Source organism: Lissotriton helveticus, chromosome 11 (assembly GCF_964261635.1).
Source record: "Lissotriton helveticus chromosome 11, aLisHel1.1, whole genome shotgun sequence".
NCBI classification, from domain to species: domain Eukaryota; kingdom Metazoa; phylum Chordata; class Amphibia; order Caudata; family Salamandridae; genus Lissotriton; species Lissotriton helveticus.
In genome coordinates, this window is record NC_136072.1 from 486,453,250 (window position 1) to 486,471,750 (window position 18,501).

Consider the following 18,501-nt stretch of genomic DNA (forward strand, 5'->3'; position numbering starts at 1 on the left):
AAGGGGCAGAGCCTGGGGTTGCAGGCCGAGGGCCATTGTGGCATTTCCCCAATAGGCTGCAGGCTAGGAGGCTGCATCCCATCGGGATGGGCTGCCATAGTCCAACCATGCCCCACAGCCTTGTGGGCGAGGATAATAATTACTGACATATTTGTGACACAGAGAGTTAAGGGGTTAAAGGTGCTCTGGGGCTCTTTACAGGATGTGTGCCGTTGAGGACCCTCCAGCTTCGGCCTATGTCTGTTCTTCGGTACTGCTCCCTGCCTCAGTCTCATCTGCCTCCTAACTCTGGCAAGCCTGTGTCCTGATGTGCCCCATGCTTATGTCCTGTCTGACCCTCATAACCCCTATACTTTCTGTGTATCCAAGTCAAAGCACAGAAGTGCCCTGGTGCAGTGCACTGATAGCTGCAAAATGTCCTGGGGGCAGCATTTTGCACACTGCACCAGAACAATGTTGGGGATCAATCCCAGCTCACGCCTCTATACTAGTCCGGCTTTGGCGACGGTAAGCAGGAAAAGGTGGACTGGGAAATGCAGTGGCTTCCTCCTTCAGAGCCTAGATGGTGGTGGTGCAGAACCTTGGCTATGCCTACTTGGTCTGTCACTTTTGGTTCTTCTGAGACTCAAACCCTATCCCCTCACACATGGAGCATTCACAGGGTGTCCTGGAGTTGTATAGGAATAAGGCGTTTTCTTTCTGCTTTCTGCATAATCATGCTAATCTAATGAAAAAACTCGCATAGCACGTAATCACACTTACATGCAACGCTCTGACTCCTTTTTTATACTCAACAATGCTGTCCATATCTTCAGTGCATTCTTTCAATTGCCTTTTACTCCATAGAAAATATTTTCTTCCAACCAATTGCCTTGTAACAATGCGTCTCAAACATTTCAAGAGTCGCTTTGCTAATGGGAGTCCTCTAATTTTAGTTTATTTTGGAGCGAAGTGCTGATAGTACATATGAGTATTAACTTTTCGGGAATTTTCTATAATCCTAATAGATCACAGTGCTAAATCCCTGGGTGTTGTATATAACAAGTTGAAATGTTTGTTAAGGTTTTATGGATTCCACAACACAAAAAAAACTATGTTCGCTTGCTCTATGTGGTAACTCGCATCAGAACCACATCCTTCTCAGAATAAACGGCTGCAGTTCTAAGCCTGAGATGTACCAGTAAAATATATATGGGAACGGGTCCTTACCGTCACGCATGGAACCCGCGCCGGCACGTCCGAGCTGTCGGAACCCCAGACAAGACCAGACGGACCCCGCAGTCACTGCTGCCTGCAGCCCTTCTGTTGAACGTCAGATGCTGGGGCTGCAGTGGGCAGAACAATGGCATTCCACCAGAAGCACGCCTCTCCGACGTGATTCACAGTGATGAATAACCCCCCAGTCCTCTGCCACGCAAGTAGCATGGCTCACAAGCTCCATGCTGGAAAATTCACCCATGCCCCTCCGTGCAGCAAAACATGTCCTATTGCCCGAAGCTGTTTACATCTACTAGCCGTACACTGGAACAAATACATGCCTGCTTTGCAACCAATACTATATATATAGGGTGAAGGGCAGACCCCCTCTCCTAAGTTCGAGATGTACCTGACAAAAGGGAAATCCGTCCTAACCGCCCGAAGCCTAAAGCAGGTATTGAAGGTTAAAGGGAAACTGTTTATCACACATTTGTTTTTGTGATGTTATTGTGTTGATATTTGGTACTTGCCAGAGGGAAGGCTTCCTAACACTGTCGGACGTCTGCCGGGTTCCTCTCCGCGCAGAGATGGGGGTCCTGTAGAGAGGCATCTCTTAGAGGGAGCACTCTGTCTCCCATCCAAGAGCGCCCATGAGGCCCTGTCTCAATGTCTGTGTTCCCTTCCCATAGTCTCCCTGTCCGAGTGTACCTGTCTACCACTCCAAGTGTATATCCCTGTTCAAGAGTCCTTGTCTCCCTGCCCTGTGTGCACGTCTCTTTGTTCCAGTATCAATGGCGCTCTATCCCAGTATCTCCCTGCCTCAGTGCCTGAGTCACCCTGTCCCCCGGGGTGCAACTATCAATGGTGCAGTAGGTGCAGTGGTACCAGGGCTCAGAGACCCCCGGCCCAATAAAAGCTGATTATTGCAGCTTTTTATTGACAAACCCAACGGCCAAGGGCCATTCTCCTTTCTTGCCCCTTGACTCATGCTACTCGTGGTATGCCACTACCTGTCCCAGGATCAACCGTCTACTTCTGAGGGTTTACCCTGCTCTCAGTACCAGTGTCTTCACAGACGCCATGTCATGCCCAAAGGCACCTATCAGAGCTTAAGAGCTGCCTGTTGGCCAGGATCAGGGAGCCACACTCGAACATGCAATGTGGAGGCATGCACTTGAGAGAGCATCTCCACATCCCAGTGAATACAGGGGGCCAAGGGGAGCAAAGGAGGACCTTCACTGTCAGAATGTGGTGGATGTTGATAGAGTGCTGCAAGAATACGGTAGCCAAAAGATTGACTCCAGAAATATTCTCAAGATATTTACATATAGGTAAGTATACATTTACTACTCTTACTTCCACATCTTAGCACTTTGAAGATACATATATTTTCAACAGACTTATAAGTGGAGCTAGGTATAGTAAACTTACACTTACCTATAGAGACTGACTTTGTCGATATTTTGGTAGTTGATATTTTGGTTTTTCAAGAGATTATTACATCCAAGTTCTTCTGATACCATATACCCTTTCACTTACTGCTTTTACAATGCATCGAATGGTAGGATGGTTCCAACATCCTCTTCATGCCATGGTTCCAGCACAGCTCTTTAAGAATGTGAGGAGCTCACACTGCAATGGATGCATAGACAATATGACTTGTTAGAGGTATATGTATAGCATTCACCTGCTATTACTATGTTCTCGTAGTGTTGTCTGCTGTCTGTAGGAACCTTCTGCACGATTCAATGGTTTTCATTCAGATGGGGGCATGTGTTATGTCCCCCCCCGGAGTTTTATATAGCGCAAACTTGACCCAAAGGTATCAGGTATCAGAGAGCTTTAGATGAGCACCTGTTGCATTACAGAAGGACACATTCATGTTTTTGTTAGGCACGAGGAGATTAAGTGATTTGCCTAGAATCACAGGATGTTGAGCGTTGTTGCTGAGACTCGAACCCGGTTCCCCAGATTTGAAGTCAACCGCCCTAGCCTTTATCCTCCCTTTTGGTTATTGTGTTCTGATCCATTTCTGAAATGGGTAATAAACTGTAATGCCATGGAATAAGGGTGTGTGATTTAGCTGCAAGCACCCCTAATCCTTCACCTTTCACATGCACTAAAGTCCAAGGACCTACAGGTGATGCGACTCAGGGTATGCGCTTTATGAAACGTCTGCTCTGCTACTCTACTTGTCTCCATGCTGTACTACTAGGGCACCAGTATGTGATAACAGTGCTCAGGGCTTTAAGTGGGCTGAAAAAACTGGGAGGGGTCTCTCAAAGGGGCGAGGCCGATGTGATTAAGGGCGTGGCTTAAAAGCACGATAGCTCAAACACTGTGCTTAGCATTGTGTGTCGCCCGACTGGTATTTTGCTGTTTCTGTCATTGTCAGATATATAACGCAACAAGTAACATTATACCTATAACAAGCCAGGACTATTGGTTTTGTCAAAGGTCGTTAGTTGCATAAAAAAAAGCAACAGCCACAGCTTCGTTTTTATATAATATTGAAAATGCTTCGGTTCTGAATGATAAAATTGTGAAATGACAAAACGAGTCTCGTTCAAGTTAAGCCGAAATCAGTGAAAGGTGGTACTGATGTAGAGTTCAGATTTTTTTTTCTAACCTTGAGGGTTTGTGCAAAAATGGAGAGCCCGAAGGGGACCAATCTCAGAAGCTGTTTATTTGAACTGCTGGTGCTGAGAACCGGCAGGACCCGGCCCACTTAAAGCCCTGACAGTGCTCTAGCAAAAGATAACAAAAGTGCCCAAAAAAGTGTCCAAAAGCAGGGAAATGTGGTAACATGCCACAGCACAAACCAGTCTCGAGGAAGAGGTGATGTGTGTAGCCTACAGGGTCTCCATATGGACCACAACCAGCCTACAAGAATTGTATCTTTCTTAGCAAGAGAGGCCAGAGCTAGGACTTGTTCTACCTGCTCATCTTCACAGGAGGTAAAGAGGCCTCAGCATAGGCATGTGACCAAAACCTGAGCCAGACAACCTGTTGTGTAGGTCTAACTGGGTTATTTAAAATCTCTCGACTATTCAGAATAAAACAAGGTGCCAAGAGCAATAACAACCTGGGCACATTTACCCCCAGATGCATCAACAACCCATTTTGCGATTCCTTAATAGCGAAAAATACAGATTCGCTATTAAGGAATAGCAACATGGAATGCATCAAGAAATCACTTAAAAAATAGCGATTTCTTAGAATTCCTTAATTGCGACTCGCAAATTGCGAGTCGTAATTAAGGAATACCTTCCCATTAATTCCTATGGGCCTAGAGGCCCATAGGAATGAATGGGAAAACAATCTCAATTTGCGAGTCGCAATTAGCGATTCGCAAATTGAGATCGCGATTTCAAGGGTGCAGGGGAGCCCAAAGGACACCCTGTTGCACCCCTGAAATTGATCTGTGCACATATGTTGCGCTTAGGGCATGTGTGTGGGCAACATGAAACTTTGAAAAATGCACAAAAGTGCATTTTTCAAAGTTTTTGCAAATAGTAATTTGCGTGCCCTATTAGCAAATTCGCTATTTTTAAAACTTTCATGCATTGCATTTAAGGAATCTCAATTTGAGATTCCTTAAATGCAAATAATCGCAATTTAGCGAATTCTCTATTTGCGATTTTTGCATTTGAGATGATGCATCCCAAATGCAAAAATACCGCTCGCAAAGGGGCAGATTCTCAGAATCTGCCCCTTTGCGAGCGGATTTTTGTTTGATGACTCTATGCCTTAGAGCAGAGTGTTCAACTGCAGAATTCCTTTTCTCGATTTCATAAATGTATGCTAATTTTGATAGCAGTACGAAATGGTCTCCTTTTGCAGTTTTCCACTTCTTAAAACATTGGACCATCCATTTGTCAATATCTGCAAGGCAGAGTTTTAATAGTATAATATCTGTAAGTGAAAAGGCACACAGATGCAGCATTACACTTTACACCTTTTTACAGATTTAACATTTCAATGCCCTCAGCATTGCTTTCCCTCACCCTCGCACTCTGTGTTGCTTCCCCACCCTGGGCCTCTGTGGTCACCCGGGATTCCAAAAGCACCCCCACATTCTTGCTACTTAAAAAAAAAAAAAAAAAATCTCGATCCATCTACAGTATATATAAAAACAATTGCTCGTCATTTTATAGGCACATTCATACATTGTGCTCCCGCCTACACAATCATGCCACCACCGTGTCACAGCATCGTTTCTTTCATATTTTTTTCCCCACTAGGCATGCTTAATAGCATTGGGGATCATATACAGCATGGCTAAAAAAACATTGCCAAAGCTAATTGGTCATCCATTGGCAAAGCCAATTAGTCACAAACATGAGACCTCTAAACTTTGCCCTCTGTGGCCTTTGCTTCAAGGCGCCCCACAGAATGGTGCTTCTGTGTGGGCTGGAGTGGCTTCCACACTTCCTACAGTGGCCTCTTAAGGTGTCGAGTGGCTGCTTCCTTTCATTTTTAATCCCTATTTTCATTTTGGCCAGATCTGCTGACGCGCAGTGTTTTGCCAGTTCTTCCCACAGTACTCGCAGAGAGAACTTGGCCCTGGTACAAGCTTCGAGCAGCGTGATTGAAGATATATCTAATTTCTGGGAACAGCTGGCCTCTTCCTCTACACAGCGGCTGAGCGCAGATTTCATTCCCATGCAGTGTCATCGGCTTTCCTCACTGTGCTTTCAGGGCCAGCCAAATGTTGGGAAGGCCTCTGTGCCTCCAGAGGTACGGCACGGTTTTGAATACATTGTGATGGTCGCCACAGGTGTTGTATGCAGTGCTTAGTTTGTAAAAGAATAGGCTGGGGCCCAGAGTTTTTGTCAGACGCCTTTCGCTACCACTGTTCAATCGAAGTTTCCAAATACCAAGGCTGTCTAGCTTTGGATTAGACCTCATGTCTCTTTCATTCACCACTACCCACTTCTTGCACCTTTATCTCACTCAGGTTCTTATTCATGCGTGCTTTCTCCTTTGTAAACTATTTTCCATTTTACTCGTGCCCAGTCCTTCTCCCCTTTCTGACTTTCTCTCTCTAGGTTTTGGGTCATAGCTTGAAAATGATAAATAAGTGCCATTCCCCCATAATGCCCCAGTTATTTACTGTTAATCTTCATTACTCCGTCCTGCAGAACCTGTTCCCTGGCTGACTTGAAAATACTTCAAACATGGCCTCGACTACCCAGCAGCCAGTAGAAAAGGTAGGAAACCCGGCATCACTTACTTTCCATTTCACAAACTTCCAAAGTAGAAACCAACAGAAATGTAATATTTCTCACTCTCCCTTAAACAGGACTATATTGGGGAAGACTTGGACTAGGAGTAATGAAGAGTACCAGTAAGTACCTGGGCATTACCTCTTCGTCAATCTTCCCCGATCCAGTCCTCACCTGCGAGACCATACCCAAGCTATTTGAGATTGAATGTAAAACACTATAGCAGAACACAATACCAACACCTGATTAATGCTTAGCAACAGGCTTAATACGGGATTATATCTCCTATAAAACATTCAAATTATGGGTCTGATAAAGCAAAGAACACACTTTTTTTAAAAAGAAGTAGAAATACCTTTACCCAACTGAACTGGAGAATGGGAAAGAAAGTATGTGGAGATTGCCACGTGGTGGTACAGCGAATGTCTCTCAATTAAGTCCCCCCAAAAGAAGCCTGAAAGGCGGACTATCCTCTAGCGGATCTACTTTCAATGACTGAAGGAAAATGAGCCCAAGCCAATTCATAACACATGATGATGGTGGACTCAATCCACCTAGAGAGAGTCGATGTTGAGGGATGAGAACCCTTATTCAACAAATCATAGGTGATGAATAATGATTTTACTTTGCAAAATGGAGCAGCTCTGTTCAAATACACAGAAAGGGCTCTATGCAAGTCCAGAGTATGAAGCATCTCCTTCTCAGCCGATCAGGGCTCAGAGTAAAACACTGTTAAGACAATATCCTGAGAGCAGTGAAATGCAAATGGAACTTTTTGTACGCAAGAGGGACAAAGACGAAGGTCGATCTTATCTGGAAGAAAACGAATGAATGGGGAAACTGAAAGTAATGTAGCCAATTCCACAACCCAAAGTCCTCAACAAATTGCCGCCAGAAAAATCTATTTTTTGTCAATAATTTAGGAGCAACTACTTCCAGCGGCTCAAGCGAAGGAAAAGCCAGAGATAAATCCGAAGGTGGAACTGGAGAATGTACAGAATGATGTTGGAGAAAAAACAAAGCATAAGACGCGAGGCTATGGAGTAATCCCCCTTACATCCTCCCACCTGAAAGCTTGAATTGCAGCCCATTGAGCTCTGATGTTGTAGACTGCCAATCCCAGCTGAAAGTATCGTGCAAAAACTCCCAAATATTTACTGGATCACAAAGAGTAGCCTGCGATTCCCTGGACAGACACTGACACACCAATGGTGACTGGAAGATTTTCTAGTAGAAGAACAATGTAACTGTTGATAGCACCTGCTACACTTGCACAAAAACACACCCAAGATTCTAAGCCACAGACGCAATCACACACACATACTCATACACAGGTCTGGTACTAGGCATAGGCAGTGTTGGCAGCTGCCCAGGGCATTGCGCTCAGCTGAAAGACAGGGGGGCTTGCTTCCGTGTGAAAGGCCACCCTTTCACAGTTAGCCCACCTGCTCCTCTGAGGCCCCCTGCCCCACACTATCACAATACACATGCGAGATGTCTCGAGTAGACCTTGCTGGTCAGGGCGTCGTCGTGGCATTCCTGGGGGTGCAGGGGTGGGGGGAAGGTACAAACAGAGTAGGGAAGGCACAGCAGCCAGGCCAGCAATTATGGCTCAGAGTGTCAGGGGCGGGGCAGCACCTCTCTTAAGTACCGGCCATTCCCTTTCTGCATTTTGTTGGTAGGTGACAGAAGGCCCCTTTGTTTCCAGGACCAGCCAGACACAGGTAAGGCGAGGTGGATGAGGGGAGGAGGGAGCCAGATCAAGTGGCTTTTGTTAACTTTTGCATCAGTGCTGGGGCAGTGTTTTACGAAATGCCTTGTTACTGCTTCAAATGCCCAGGGGAGGGCCCCCTTTCTCTGGGCCTCTAAGCACTAGAGCAAGCTGCAAGGTGTGGGGGCCCCCTTCAAGGCCTTGTAGCCAGTACTCCCTCTTTCCTTTCCTTTATTTGTTCCCCTGTGAAATTAGTCCAAAACATAAAAACGCTTTTGCTGGAAATGTCGTCCTTTTTCTGACATTTTTCACTTCCAAAGTGCAGCCTTAGAATGGAGAGTAATAAAATGTTAAAAATGTAAAAAATAACTAAAGCAAGACAGAGTGGGTCGAAAAGGGGCCAGATTGATTTGATTCACACCCAAAACATATTAGTGCTACTTTACAGAGTTTGCCAGTGAAGCGCTACTTTTGTTTTCTTGTATTTCTCTGAACATTCCCCGGGTGGGGAAGTGCACAATTCCTGGATGTACTGCAATACCTGTTTGATGGGCAGATTAAAAAAAAATGTATACCGCAGCTCTGTATTCATGAATGTAGTCTTGTTAAACCATATTGCTTACGTTTTGTAAAGATATAAGCAAAGGACATTGAAACTGGTCCCTTCTGGCCCTGTAGTCATGGCCTTAACTTTTCGTGCTAAAGCACTCATTGATTTCTGAATAATAAGTGCAAAAGCGTTAAGGTAACCATGTTGTTCCTGCTTACATTTCACATGCTTTTACTTAATCTTACATTCCTTATGAGTGTTTTCTTTTTCCAGGATGTTGTAACTTTTTTTTTTAGGCAGCATATTGCTCTTGTCTTGTGCCTAATTTGAATTAAGTCCCCTCCAGGTGTTTAGCGGGGCGCAATTGGGTTTTAGTTGAAGGCAGTGCAAGTTTCTCTCAGTGGGGCAGTATGGTGTTCAGTAGGGGAGTGGATGTGGCACAATGGTCAGAGCTGCCGAATTTGGAACTGCGGAACCAGGTTCAGCCTTCATGACCAGTACACCAGAGCACTCTCCTGAGAGAGCACATTTCCATGCTAGACCTTAGAAGGCCCGAAAGACCTTAGAAGAATGGTGTCTGAGCACCAGCAGGTGAACTATAGCGGTGGCAAGTGTGGGTTAACCTTGAAGGCCTGTCCACTACAACCCCTATTGTAGCTCACCTAGAGTCTTTTGGGCAGGCCTACGAAGCAGCACACCCTAGAGCAACAGTGACTCTGTCACTGAGGTCACAGGACCCTTGAGCAGGAAGGCACTAGGGCGGTGTGACCGATGAGATCACCCTGAGCGCTGACTTTGGGCGGGGGTGTCATGTTTGCGAGTATATTATGTTTCTAAAAGAACTTGCTGCCTCCTTTCTGGCCTCCAGCAATTTTCAGCAACAATAAAAATGTCATGATAACTCCGGTGATTAATGTTCCCCTTAGAGAGAGATGGAGTATTGCCAAGTGGAATTTTTGACTTGTGGAAAGGTAGCGCAGAGGTGCTTCAAAGAACATGTACCATGCAGATCACTAAGTCCACCCACATAATGTAAATAGGCCAGTGGGTTACTGCTTTTGTCAGTGAGATCCTATTGATACTTGCAGTTTCTAAGTCAAAAGCCTAACATAGAACAATGAGCTATTAATTGTCATCTAAGAGCTGCATGCAAACTGTAAGGTATAAATTACAGCGTTATGGTTTTTCCCCCAGCCTTTGATTATCCTAATGTTGCAAAAAGGGTTCATTTGGACAGAAAACAATTCTGGTTATTAAAGAGAACCCCCAACCATGGTATTGCGTTCTAACTTCAGAGGTTGTGTTTCTCCAGACCAATCACGATTAAACTATATTGCCTACAAGTATGATTGTCATGTGACTCCCAGTCCTTTGTCTTATGTAACATTACCTATTGTGATTTACACGCATATGATTGATTGTCTCTGTGTAATGTGTGATATAATGTTCTCTGACACCCTACACTGGTATCAGTGGCGCTGTAAATCAAATTAAATGCATCTGAGCGAGTATGTGGTTATGGAGACTTGAGGGGCACTGTTAAAGGGTGGTAGTGAGGGAATCCGTGGCAGAGCAAGTCATTGGGTGGCACCAACATTGTCTCACAGGGCTCCACCAGCGCTAAAGGGAGCCACTTCTACTTCCTACAGTTCTAACACCAAATCAAAAATGTTGATCTGAAAACCCCTTGAATCTGAAGCATATCTTCAAGTCAATTTATGATTTAGCAGTGGTCTCGGGTGTTCTAAGTCTTTTTTTATTGATGTACAATCTTTATTTGTTTACAATGGTGTCTTGTAAAGATAAGGGAGCCTTTTGAAATTTGCAATTATATCCATGGTGTGAGACGTTTTCTCTTCTGTCATTTTATATTTTGAATGATCTCGCCCCTCATTACCTCAACAGGATCTCCCCCCTTTATGAGGCAGAACTGGAAATTGTATCATGCACTCATCTGGAAACAATCAGTTAACAAGGAGTAAATAATATACATCTTTGTGAGACCTGCTCCTAGCTTTTCCATCCAATGTGACAAATGTAATCCATTTAATACTGTTTTAAAATATATGGACTTATTTAATTTGTATATTTATCTTTTTGTCCATGTTACTGATAGCCATGTTAGGTCTCTTCAGTGACGCCAAATAAGATCAATAGTCCTGTGATGGCACTTTCTGTGATGTCACTTCTTGTGATGTTACCAAGGGCGGCTCCTCCACTAGCGCGGAGGAGTGTTGCCTCACTGCTTTCTCGCAGTGCGAGAAGCAGAAACACAAAATGCTAAAACTACAATTGTATTTTTCTGCTTCTCGCAGTGCAAGAAAGCAGAAGTGTTTGGTTGGGGGCAGGTGGGTCTGCTTTAGGGCAGGGGAGGAGTGCCTTGCCCACTGCTAAGGGCACTGACTGTTTGGTCGGCCCTCTGGGGCCGACCAAGCAAGTCATGCGCACTCTGGCCTTTCTCCATGTAGGCTGTAATGCAGCCTAATGGAGGAAATGGCCTCCCCATAGGCGCCTGGCTGGTCGGCGCCCCGACCAATCACAAAACTGCCATTGCAGCGTTGTGATTGGCTTAGGGGAGGGAGGCTGCCTGCTTCTTGTTCCTGCCAGAGGCAGGAAAGCAGGAGAGCAGGTCAGGAGCAGAGATAACGCGAGACCCGGTAAGGTAAGTTTAGTTTATTTTTAAATTGAGACCCCCTGCTTGTGAACCGCCCACAAGACCGCCACCCGCGAGACCCCCCACCCGCGAGTCATGCCGGCCGCGACTGGATGTTTCATGCAAAGTAGAGGGGCCTCACATCTTCTCTTTCACCCGGGGCCCCAGAAGTTCAAGGACCGGCCCTGCTCATACACCATGCTGTAGCACATATAAACACACAAGCACTCAAGATACCATGCCACACATACACAACCAAGAACTGCTATTACACGCAGGCACACAAAATGATATGCCATAGTTACACATACACTTGAAACCGGTGGCACACTTGCACACACCAAATGCTATTACACATACAGCGTGCACGCACACACTTAGACAAAGCTATGCCATACATTCACACAAAGATACACCCAAAATTCTAAGGTATGAGAGTTTCACACACATAGGCACATACACACACACACACAACCACGATGCTATACCATAAAATAAACGCAAACACCACATGCTATGCTACTAGGGTGACCAACCGTCCGTAAATTTCAACGGACAGTCCGTAATTTCGGCCGTCTGTCCGTTGTCCGTGAAGGATTCTTTAACGGACGCCATTTGTCCGTCATTTTAACAGGGCACCGGTTGCCTCACCCTAAAGCCGGCACAGCTTGCAACCACCTCCCTTATTCACTCCGATGCAGCACCAAAGCTCCTCAGATACTCAGCAGCACTGGAGAGCCACAGCGGGGTGGCAACCCTCACACCTCCAGCCCTTGATGACCTGTTAAGAGGTGCTTCGAAGGTGATTGACAGGGAGGGGCTGCAGGTTCAGGAGCAGGGGCATCTATTCAGATGCAAACAGCCCTGAATGCATCATGTCTCTGCTATTTAGAGGGGGGCTCACACATTCCATTTCTACCCAGGGCCCCAAACATCCTAGACTCCGCCAGATTACACCCCTGATTACACCGAGGCAGCACGTGGTTCTCTTCACAGAGCGTAATTACTGTCACTAAATTGTAAGCAAACCTCGGTTCTTTAAACATGCAGTCTATAATGTAATACAATATAGAAATGGCACAATCGCACCCACACTGATTAACAAAGTATGGAGGACAATCAGTTCAATCAGTTCTCTTAGAGTATCTCCTGTAAGTACTGTACATCACAGTGGGGGATGGCATTTTGGACAGAGAGCCTGTCTTCTCGTTGTCTTGTGCAGGAGGGGGCGAGGAGCCCAAGATGATACTAGAATACTGCATGCCCACCCCTGTGCCCACCCTGGTGGATCCTGTTCCCTCTCCTGTGATGGCTCCTGCCCTCCCCTCAGTGGTGGCTCCTGTCCCCCCCATGTGGTTGCTCCAGTCCACCCCCTGCCTGTGATGGCTCCTGTCCCCCCATGTTGTGGCTCCAGTCCACCCCCGCCTGTGATGGCTCTTGTCCCCCCCTGTGGTGGATCCTGTCTCCGCCCTGGGTGGCTTCTGTCCCAATCCTGGTACGGCCCCTGCAGCGAGGGTGAAGTTCTTGATGGGCCTCTTCTCAAAAGGGCTCAGCTCAAAATGAATATGGAAAGGTGGGCGAGTAAGTAAGTGAAGGGATGGGTGAATGGCTGGATGAATTAGTGAAAGGGTGAATGGATGAATGAACGATTGAATAAATGGATAATGAGAGAGGATGGATGGATTGATGAGTGAGGGGAAGGATGGAGAGAAAATGTAAATAGCTGGATGTATGGGTGGAAGGGTAGCTGTATGATGGATGAGGGGAAAGATGGATGAGGGGAAGGATGGATGGATGAGGAGAAGGATGGATGGATGGATGGATGGATGGATGGAGGGGAAGGATGAATGGATGAGGGGAAGGATAAATGGATGGGAAGGAAGAATGGGTGAGGGGAAGGATGGATGATGGATGAAAGGAAGGATGGATGAGGGGAAGGATGGATGGATGAGGGGAAGGGTGGATGGATGGATGATGAGGGGAAGGGTGGATGGATGGATGATGAGGGGGTGGGTGAAAGGATGGATGGATGGATGATGAGGGAATGGATGGATGATGAGGGGGTGGGTGAAAGGATGGATGGATGATGAGGGGAAGGATGGATGGATGATGAGTGGGTGGATAGAAGGATGGATGGATGGATGATGAGGGAAAAGGATGGATGGATGATGAGGCAAAAGGATGGATGGATGATGAGGGGAAGGATGGATGGATGGTGAGGGGAAGGACGGATGGATGGATGGATGATGGGTGGGTGAAAGGATGGATGGATGGAGAGTGGGTGGATGAAAGGATGGATGGATGGATGATGAGTGGGTGGGTGAAAGGATGGATCAGTGGATTGGATGGTGGGTGGGTGAAAGGATGGACGAATGGGTGGGTGGATGGTGGGTGGGTGGATGGTTGGGTGGATGATGGGTGGGTAGGTGGATACGTGAAATGATGGATGGATTGATGGATTGATAAGTGCAAGGGTGAATGAATGGACGTATGAATGAAAGGGTGGATGTAAGGATGGATGAGTGAGGGAAAGGGAGGGTAGATGGACAAAAGGATGAATAGATGTGTGAAGGAGTGAAATGATAGATGGATGTGTGATAGGGTCAATGGATGGATTCATGAGTGGATGAGTAGATGGATGGATGGGTGGGTGGATGGATGGATGGAAGGAAGGATGGCTAAGTGAAAGGGTCGATGGAGAGAGAAAGGGAGGATGGATGGGTGACTAAAAGAGTGGATGGGTGGAAGGATTAGTAAGTGAAAGGATGGCTGGATTGGTGAAAGGGTAAATGGCTGAATGGATGAGTGAATGGATGGATGGGATGAAGAGTGGATGGATAAGTGTACAGATGGATAGGGTATAAGGGTGGATGGATGGATGGATAATGGAGGATGAGTGAAAGGATGGATGAGGGGATGGATGAAGGGATGGAGGAGTGAAATGATAGATAGAAGGTTACATGATGGATAGGTTTGCAAATGGTTGAATATGTTTGGAAATAGCTGGGCTTACTTATATACTATTGCGCGACCTCTGATGTGTCTGTAAAACGTACCTATTGTCCTGAAGTTTTGTCCTGAATTTTGACCCTTTGTCCTGAATTTTTACACTCACCGTCCTGAATTTGCACCAATGCCAGTTGGTCACCCTATATGCTACTCATACAAAACTATGCACACGAGAAGCGATTGCACAAATATATGCGCACAAATGCACATACATACACAAAGACGGGATTCTATGCCCTCCCCGCTTACTAACAAACTCGAGGAGATAATGTCACCCAGTGACCCCCTCACCCGTCATCCATTTCGGCATCCGTGGAATGAGGGTCTAGGCTGCCATGGTCTAGTTTATCGGCCCTTAGGCTCCAGCCGTGGCGGGGGAGGAGAGAGGGAGGACAAGAATCCTAATGAGCACATTCCAGTTTTCTGAAAACATATCCTTGCAGACCGAACCCGGCTGTCTGTTTTATTGTTTTTAATGTGTTTACATTGGAGAGACAGATAAGCACAGCCTGGCCCTTCCAATCTGCCCGTTTCTGTTATGTGTCAAGTTGGTAATTAAAACAAGCATGAGCAAAGCCAATGGGTCTCACTTTTGGAACTTATTGTGTTTGCCAGTGGTTTTTAGTAATGCTGTAGATGCCCGATGTAGCATGCCTAAAGATAAAAAACACGCAGCATGGCGACATCATTTTGAAGGCATGTGTGTATGCGTCAACAAACATGCCCGTGCCTGCAAAATCATGCGGGCGCCTTTTTAAAAATTCTTTTTATATGACGATCCGAGAGGGATCAGTAAATTTTTTTAAAAGTAGAGCAAAAGTGTTTCTTGTACACATTTGTGGTTGGACATTTTTTCGTTATTCTTTCTATTTTGGTTGTTTTTTTGTTTAAAACGTGTCAGTTTTGGGTTGAAATATGTTCACACTTTAGGGCCACTATAAACACCTTGTTTTAGCATTAAACAAACAATAGATTACATTACATTATTATAATGCGAGTGTCTCACAAGGGTCAATTTTGACATACAACTTCAGACCCTAAAATGGATGCAGTATGTTTCAGATTTGTCTAAACTCTCAGGGCCTCATTTATGAGGTTTCACCGTAGGGCAGCGCTGCAGGCATTTCCAAAAGAAAAGGGCAGGAATGCGACATATCTACCAGATATGACACATTCCTGTCCTTTTCCCCTGCGCCGACGCACAATGGGCTGCCGTGCGCCAACGCAGGCACCTTTGCACCATGGTGCAATTATTTTTGTGAAAACTGTCCTGCACAAAAACAATCACAAGAGGCGTTTTCCTCTTTTTATGAGTACAGAATGCAGCACACCTAGAAAAAGGAAAAAAAAAAAAAAAACGAGGAGAAATGAAGCTATTTCTCCTCGTTCTGCCTCCCCTACTGTGCTTCCCTGGGAAGGCGTAAGTTTTTAGCGCATCCTCAGAGTTACGATTTGCTGTAAATCTGGGGCATTATCAAAAAGCCATGGTGCTGCTTGGAACGCCCCCAGCAACACCCATTGCATGTCCCTTTAACGCAGAAAACAGCGTTAAAAGGAAAGATATATATGAGGTAGCACAACAGAACGTTACAAAAAATGACTTTCTGGCAGCGCAAGGGGCCTCATAAATGATGCCCTCAGTGTCCTCATACGATAGTTGCTCCTTCCAAAACAGTGTCTGCGATGTAAACATATATTTAATAAATAATAAATTTAGTGGCAAGGAAGGAAACAAGTTTTAGACAATAACATTAAAAGATGCAGGGGTTTCATTTCATGCACAATAAATATCCATTACTCTGAGATATTTAGACCTCCCAGGCACAATTCTAACGCGTCTTTAATGTTGAATACAGCAACCCACAGCTGAATTTTAGAAAAACATTTGGTATTGTTTTGAAGCTCTTGTGCGGAGTATGTAGTAATCTTTGAAAGTTTTGAGACTGAAAACAGATTTTAATTTCTTCTGGAAGTCTGACATTATGCAACAGATACTGGGTTAAGTGTACAAAATCCATAAATGTGTAGAGACCGGAACAGAGTTGCAAATTGCTTAGTCAAGACATAACGAAACTTCCAGCACTCGGTAATCCAAGATCACCATAAAAAACGTGTGTACTTTATTCATGCTACATTAGGTGTGTATTTTATAAAGCATGTACAAAGTAACATGCTCAGCTTCAGACAGCATAGCTATTGCAGAGTTTGCACAGAGGTTACAGGTCTGCACCAGAGACAGCAGAGCTATCCAAAGGTTGCAAAGAGTTAAAGGTTAGCACCTTTGACAGCAGGGCTGTCCTTCAGGTTACCTAATGATATAGCGGGTGCAAATGGGAGACGATCTATGTCTCCCAAAGCACAGAAGTTAAAGTTAAAGACAGCAGGACACTCTCACAAGTTGCATAGAAGACACAGTGAGTGAAAGCAAGACCAAAGAGCTGCTGAAAAGGACCCACAAGAATTAAAGGCTTTGAACTTGGACATAAGGGTCGTCTCTCAGGTTACACGATACAGCAGGTGCAATGAGAGAGGTGAGAGAAGAGTTGCCTCTCAGGATACATTGAAATTAAAGGCTTGCACGTAGATTGCAGTGCTGTCTCTCAGGTTACGTAGATGATAGTGGGCCTAAACGAAAGATGAGCTGTCTCGTAGGATGCACTTGAACTGAAGGTTTGCGCTCTGTTTCTCAGGGTACATAACTGCCTCTCAGGGTACATGAGTGGTCCAATGGTGCAAAAGAGACAGCAGGCGTATCCCTCGGGTGCACAGGCGCTGCAGGTAGATGCTTCGCTCTTCAGGGACATGACTGGAGAGTGCTCTTCTAATAGCTGTGTAGGTGTTACTGTCAGTGCATCACTCGTGCATAGAAGTGTATGAACCTCTTGCCGCTCGCTCTGCTTGTACAAACGATTTGTTTGTGCTGATCTGTTGAATGAAGCATGTCCTGGCACAGCTGCCCGCACCTTCTGCTGTGAGCTGTTCCTAAGGGGGTGGGGGGGGGGGGGAGGCTGAGTACCGCGTGCTGCCAGTGGCCATTAATGTGTGACAGATGGGGTTCCTCCTTCGCTGGCAGGTAGAATGACTGACAGAACAGCGAGACCCCCCTCAGCAGCACACTCGTGGCATGTACCACGAGAGACCTGAACTTCAGCTGGCCCCCATGTATATGTGAGAGAGCACAAGTTTGAAAAAATGTATAAGTACGCCATATTTACAAGCACGTAGTTAGTTAACATGTACTTTGCACCAGAGTGTTTATATTTAGAAGTGAAATACACCGAGTGTCTTATATTCAGTAGTGAAATGCATAGAATGTTTAAGTAGAGTAACAATAATCATAACTGTGTGAGATTAATGTAGAAATGTTTGGGATGAATATGAAAACCTCATGTTCTCATGTTAAAGGAATAATGTAAGAGTTGAATGTAACTCTAAAACCAGTATTTTGTGTAGGCCTCATGGCAATTCACAAGCAAATCTAAACGTGCTGCTAAAATAATGTGAGACAAGGTTGACATGGTTCTTTCAAAATGTACTATTGAACTTAGGGTTAAAAGTATATGCTTTATAGATGTGTTATTTTAGAAACGTATGCTAGTTAAGAATGTTTGCTGTTTAAATCAAGTCAACGTTTTAAGAGTGCAGGAACCTGCTGCATGTAAATCAAGTAGGCCAGAGCCGATAATGTCATGTAGTTTAAATCGTCATGTGCTCGTTAGAGGAAAGGTCGTGAGGTGTCCAGTATGGAGCTCTGAGAGTGTTTTATGGCCTAAGATATGGTGAAGTCTGGAATTTGAGGCCCACTGCAGGAAGAGCTGTATGCAGGTGCAAGGGTCCTAATCAGCTCGAATGAAAGGGACTTTGTTCAGTGGCGCCTTGCGCAGGCCTGTAGGAGTTTCCAGGAATTTCAGGGGGTATCAGCGCACGGAAGAAGAAGCCTGGGAACCAAGGTCAACTTTAACGAGGGTCTTCAAGAGTACCATCATGGAGTTTGCCGCGGAAAGATGTACCACGTGAGGGGCGTCCCAAGGGGCGTTTCTATTGGAAATGTGATTTGGTATTAGGGAAAGTGACCCGGGAAGAGAGCAGAGCAGATGATTTTGGGAGCCTAAGGAAGCGGATGGGTAGGCAGATAGGCTGATCAGGAGAGACC

At 45.5% G+C, this 18,501-nt stretch overlaps 1 protein-coding gene across 6 annotated transcripts in view; it reads right to left on the reverse strand.

The window, feature by feature from the left end:
* ARHGEF4 (Rho guanine nucleotide exchange factor 4) overlaps nucleotides 1–18,501 on the reverse strand; it is a 639,140-nt gene that overhangs the window by 199,081 nt on the left and 421,558 nt on the right. The window contains exon 1 of one of the 6 annotated variants that reach the window (XM_078666098.1): nucleotides 1,210–1,299. The exons of the other annotated variants lie outside the window; for them this stretch is intronic. Coding sequence (XP_078522224.1) covers nucleotides 1,210–1,219 — 10 coding nt within the window. The 5' untranslated portion in view covers nucleotides 1,220–1,299. Of the gene's footprint in view, nucleotides 1–1,209; nucleotides 1,300–18,501 lie in introns of those variants that run through there. 6 annotated transcript variants of the gene reach the window in all.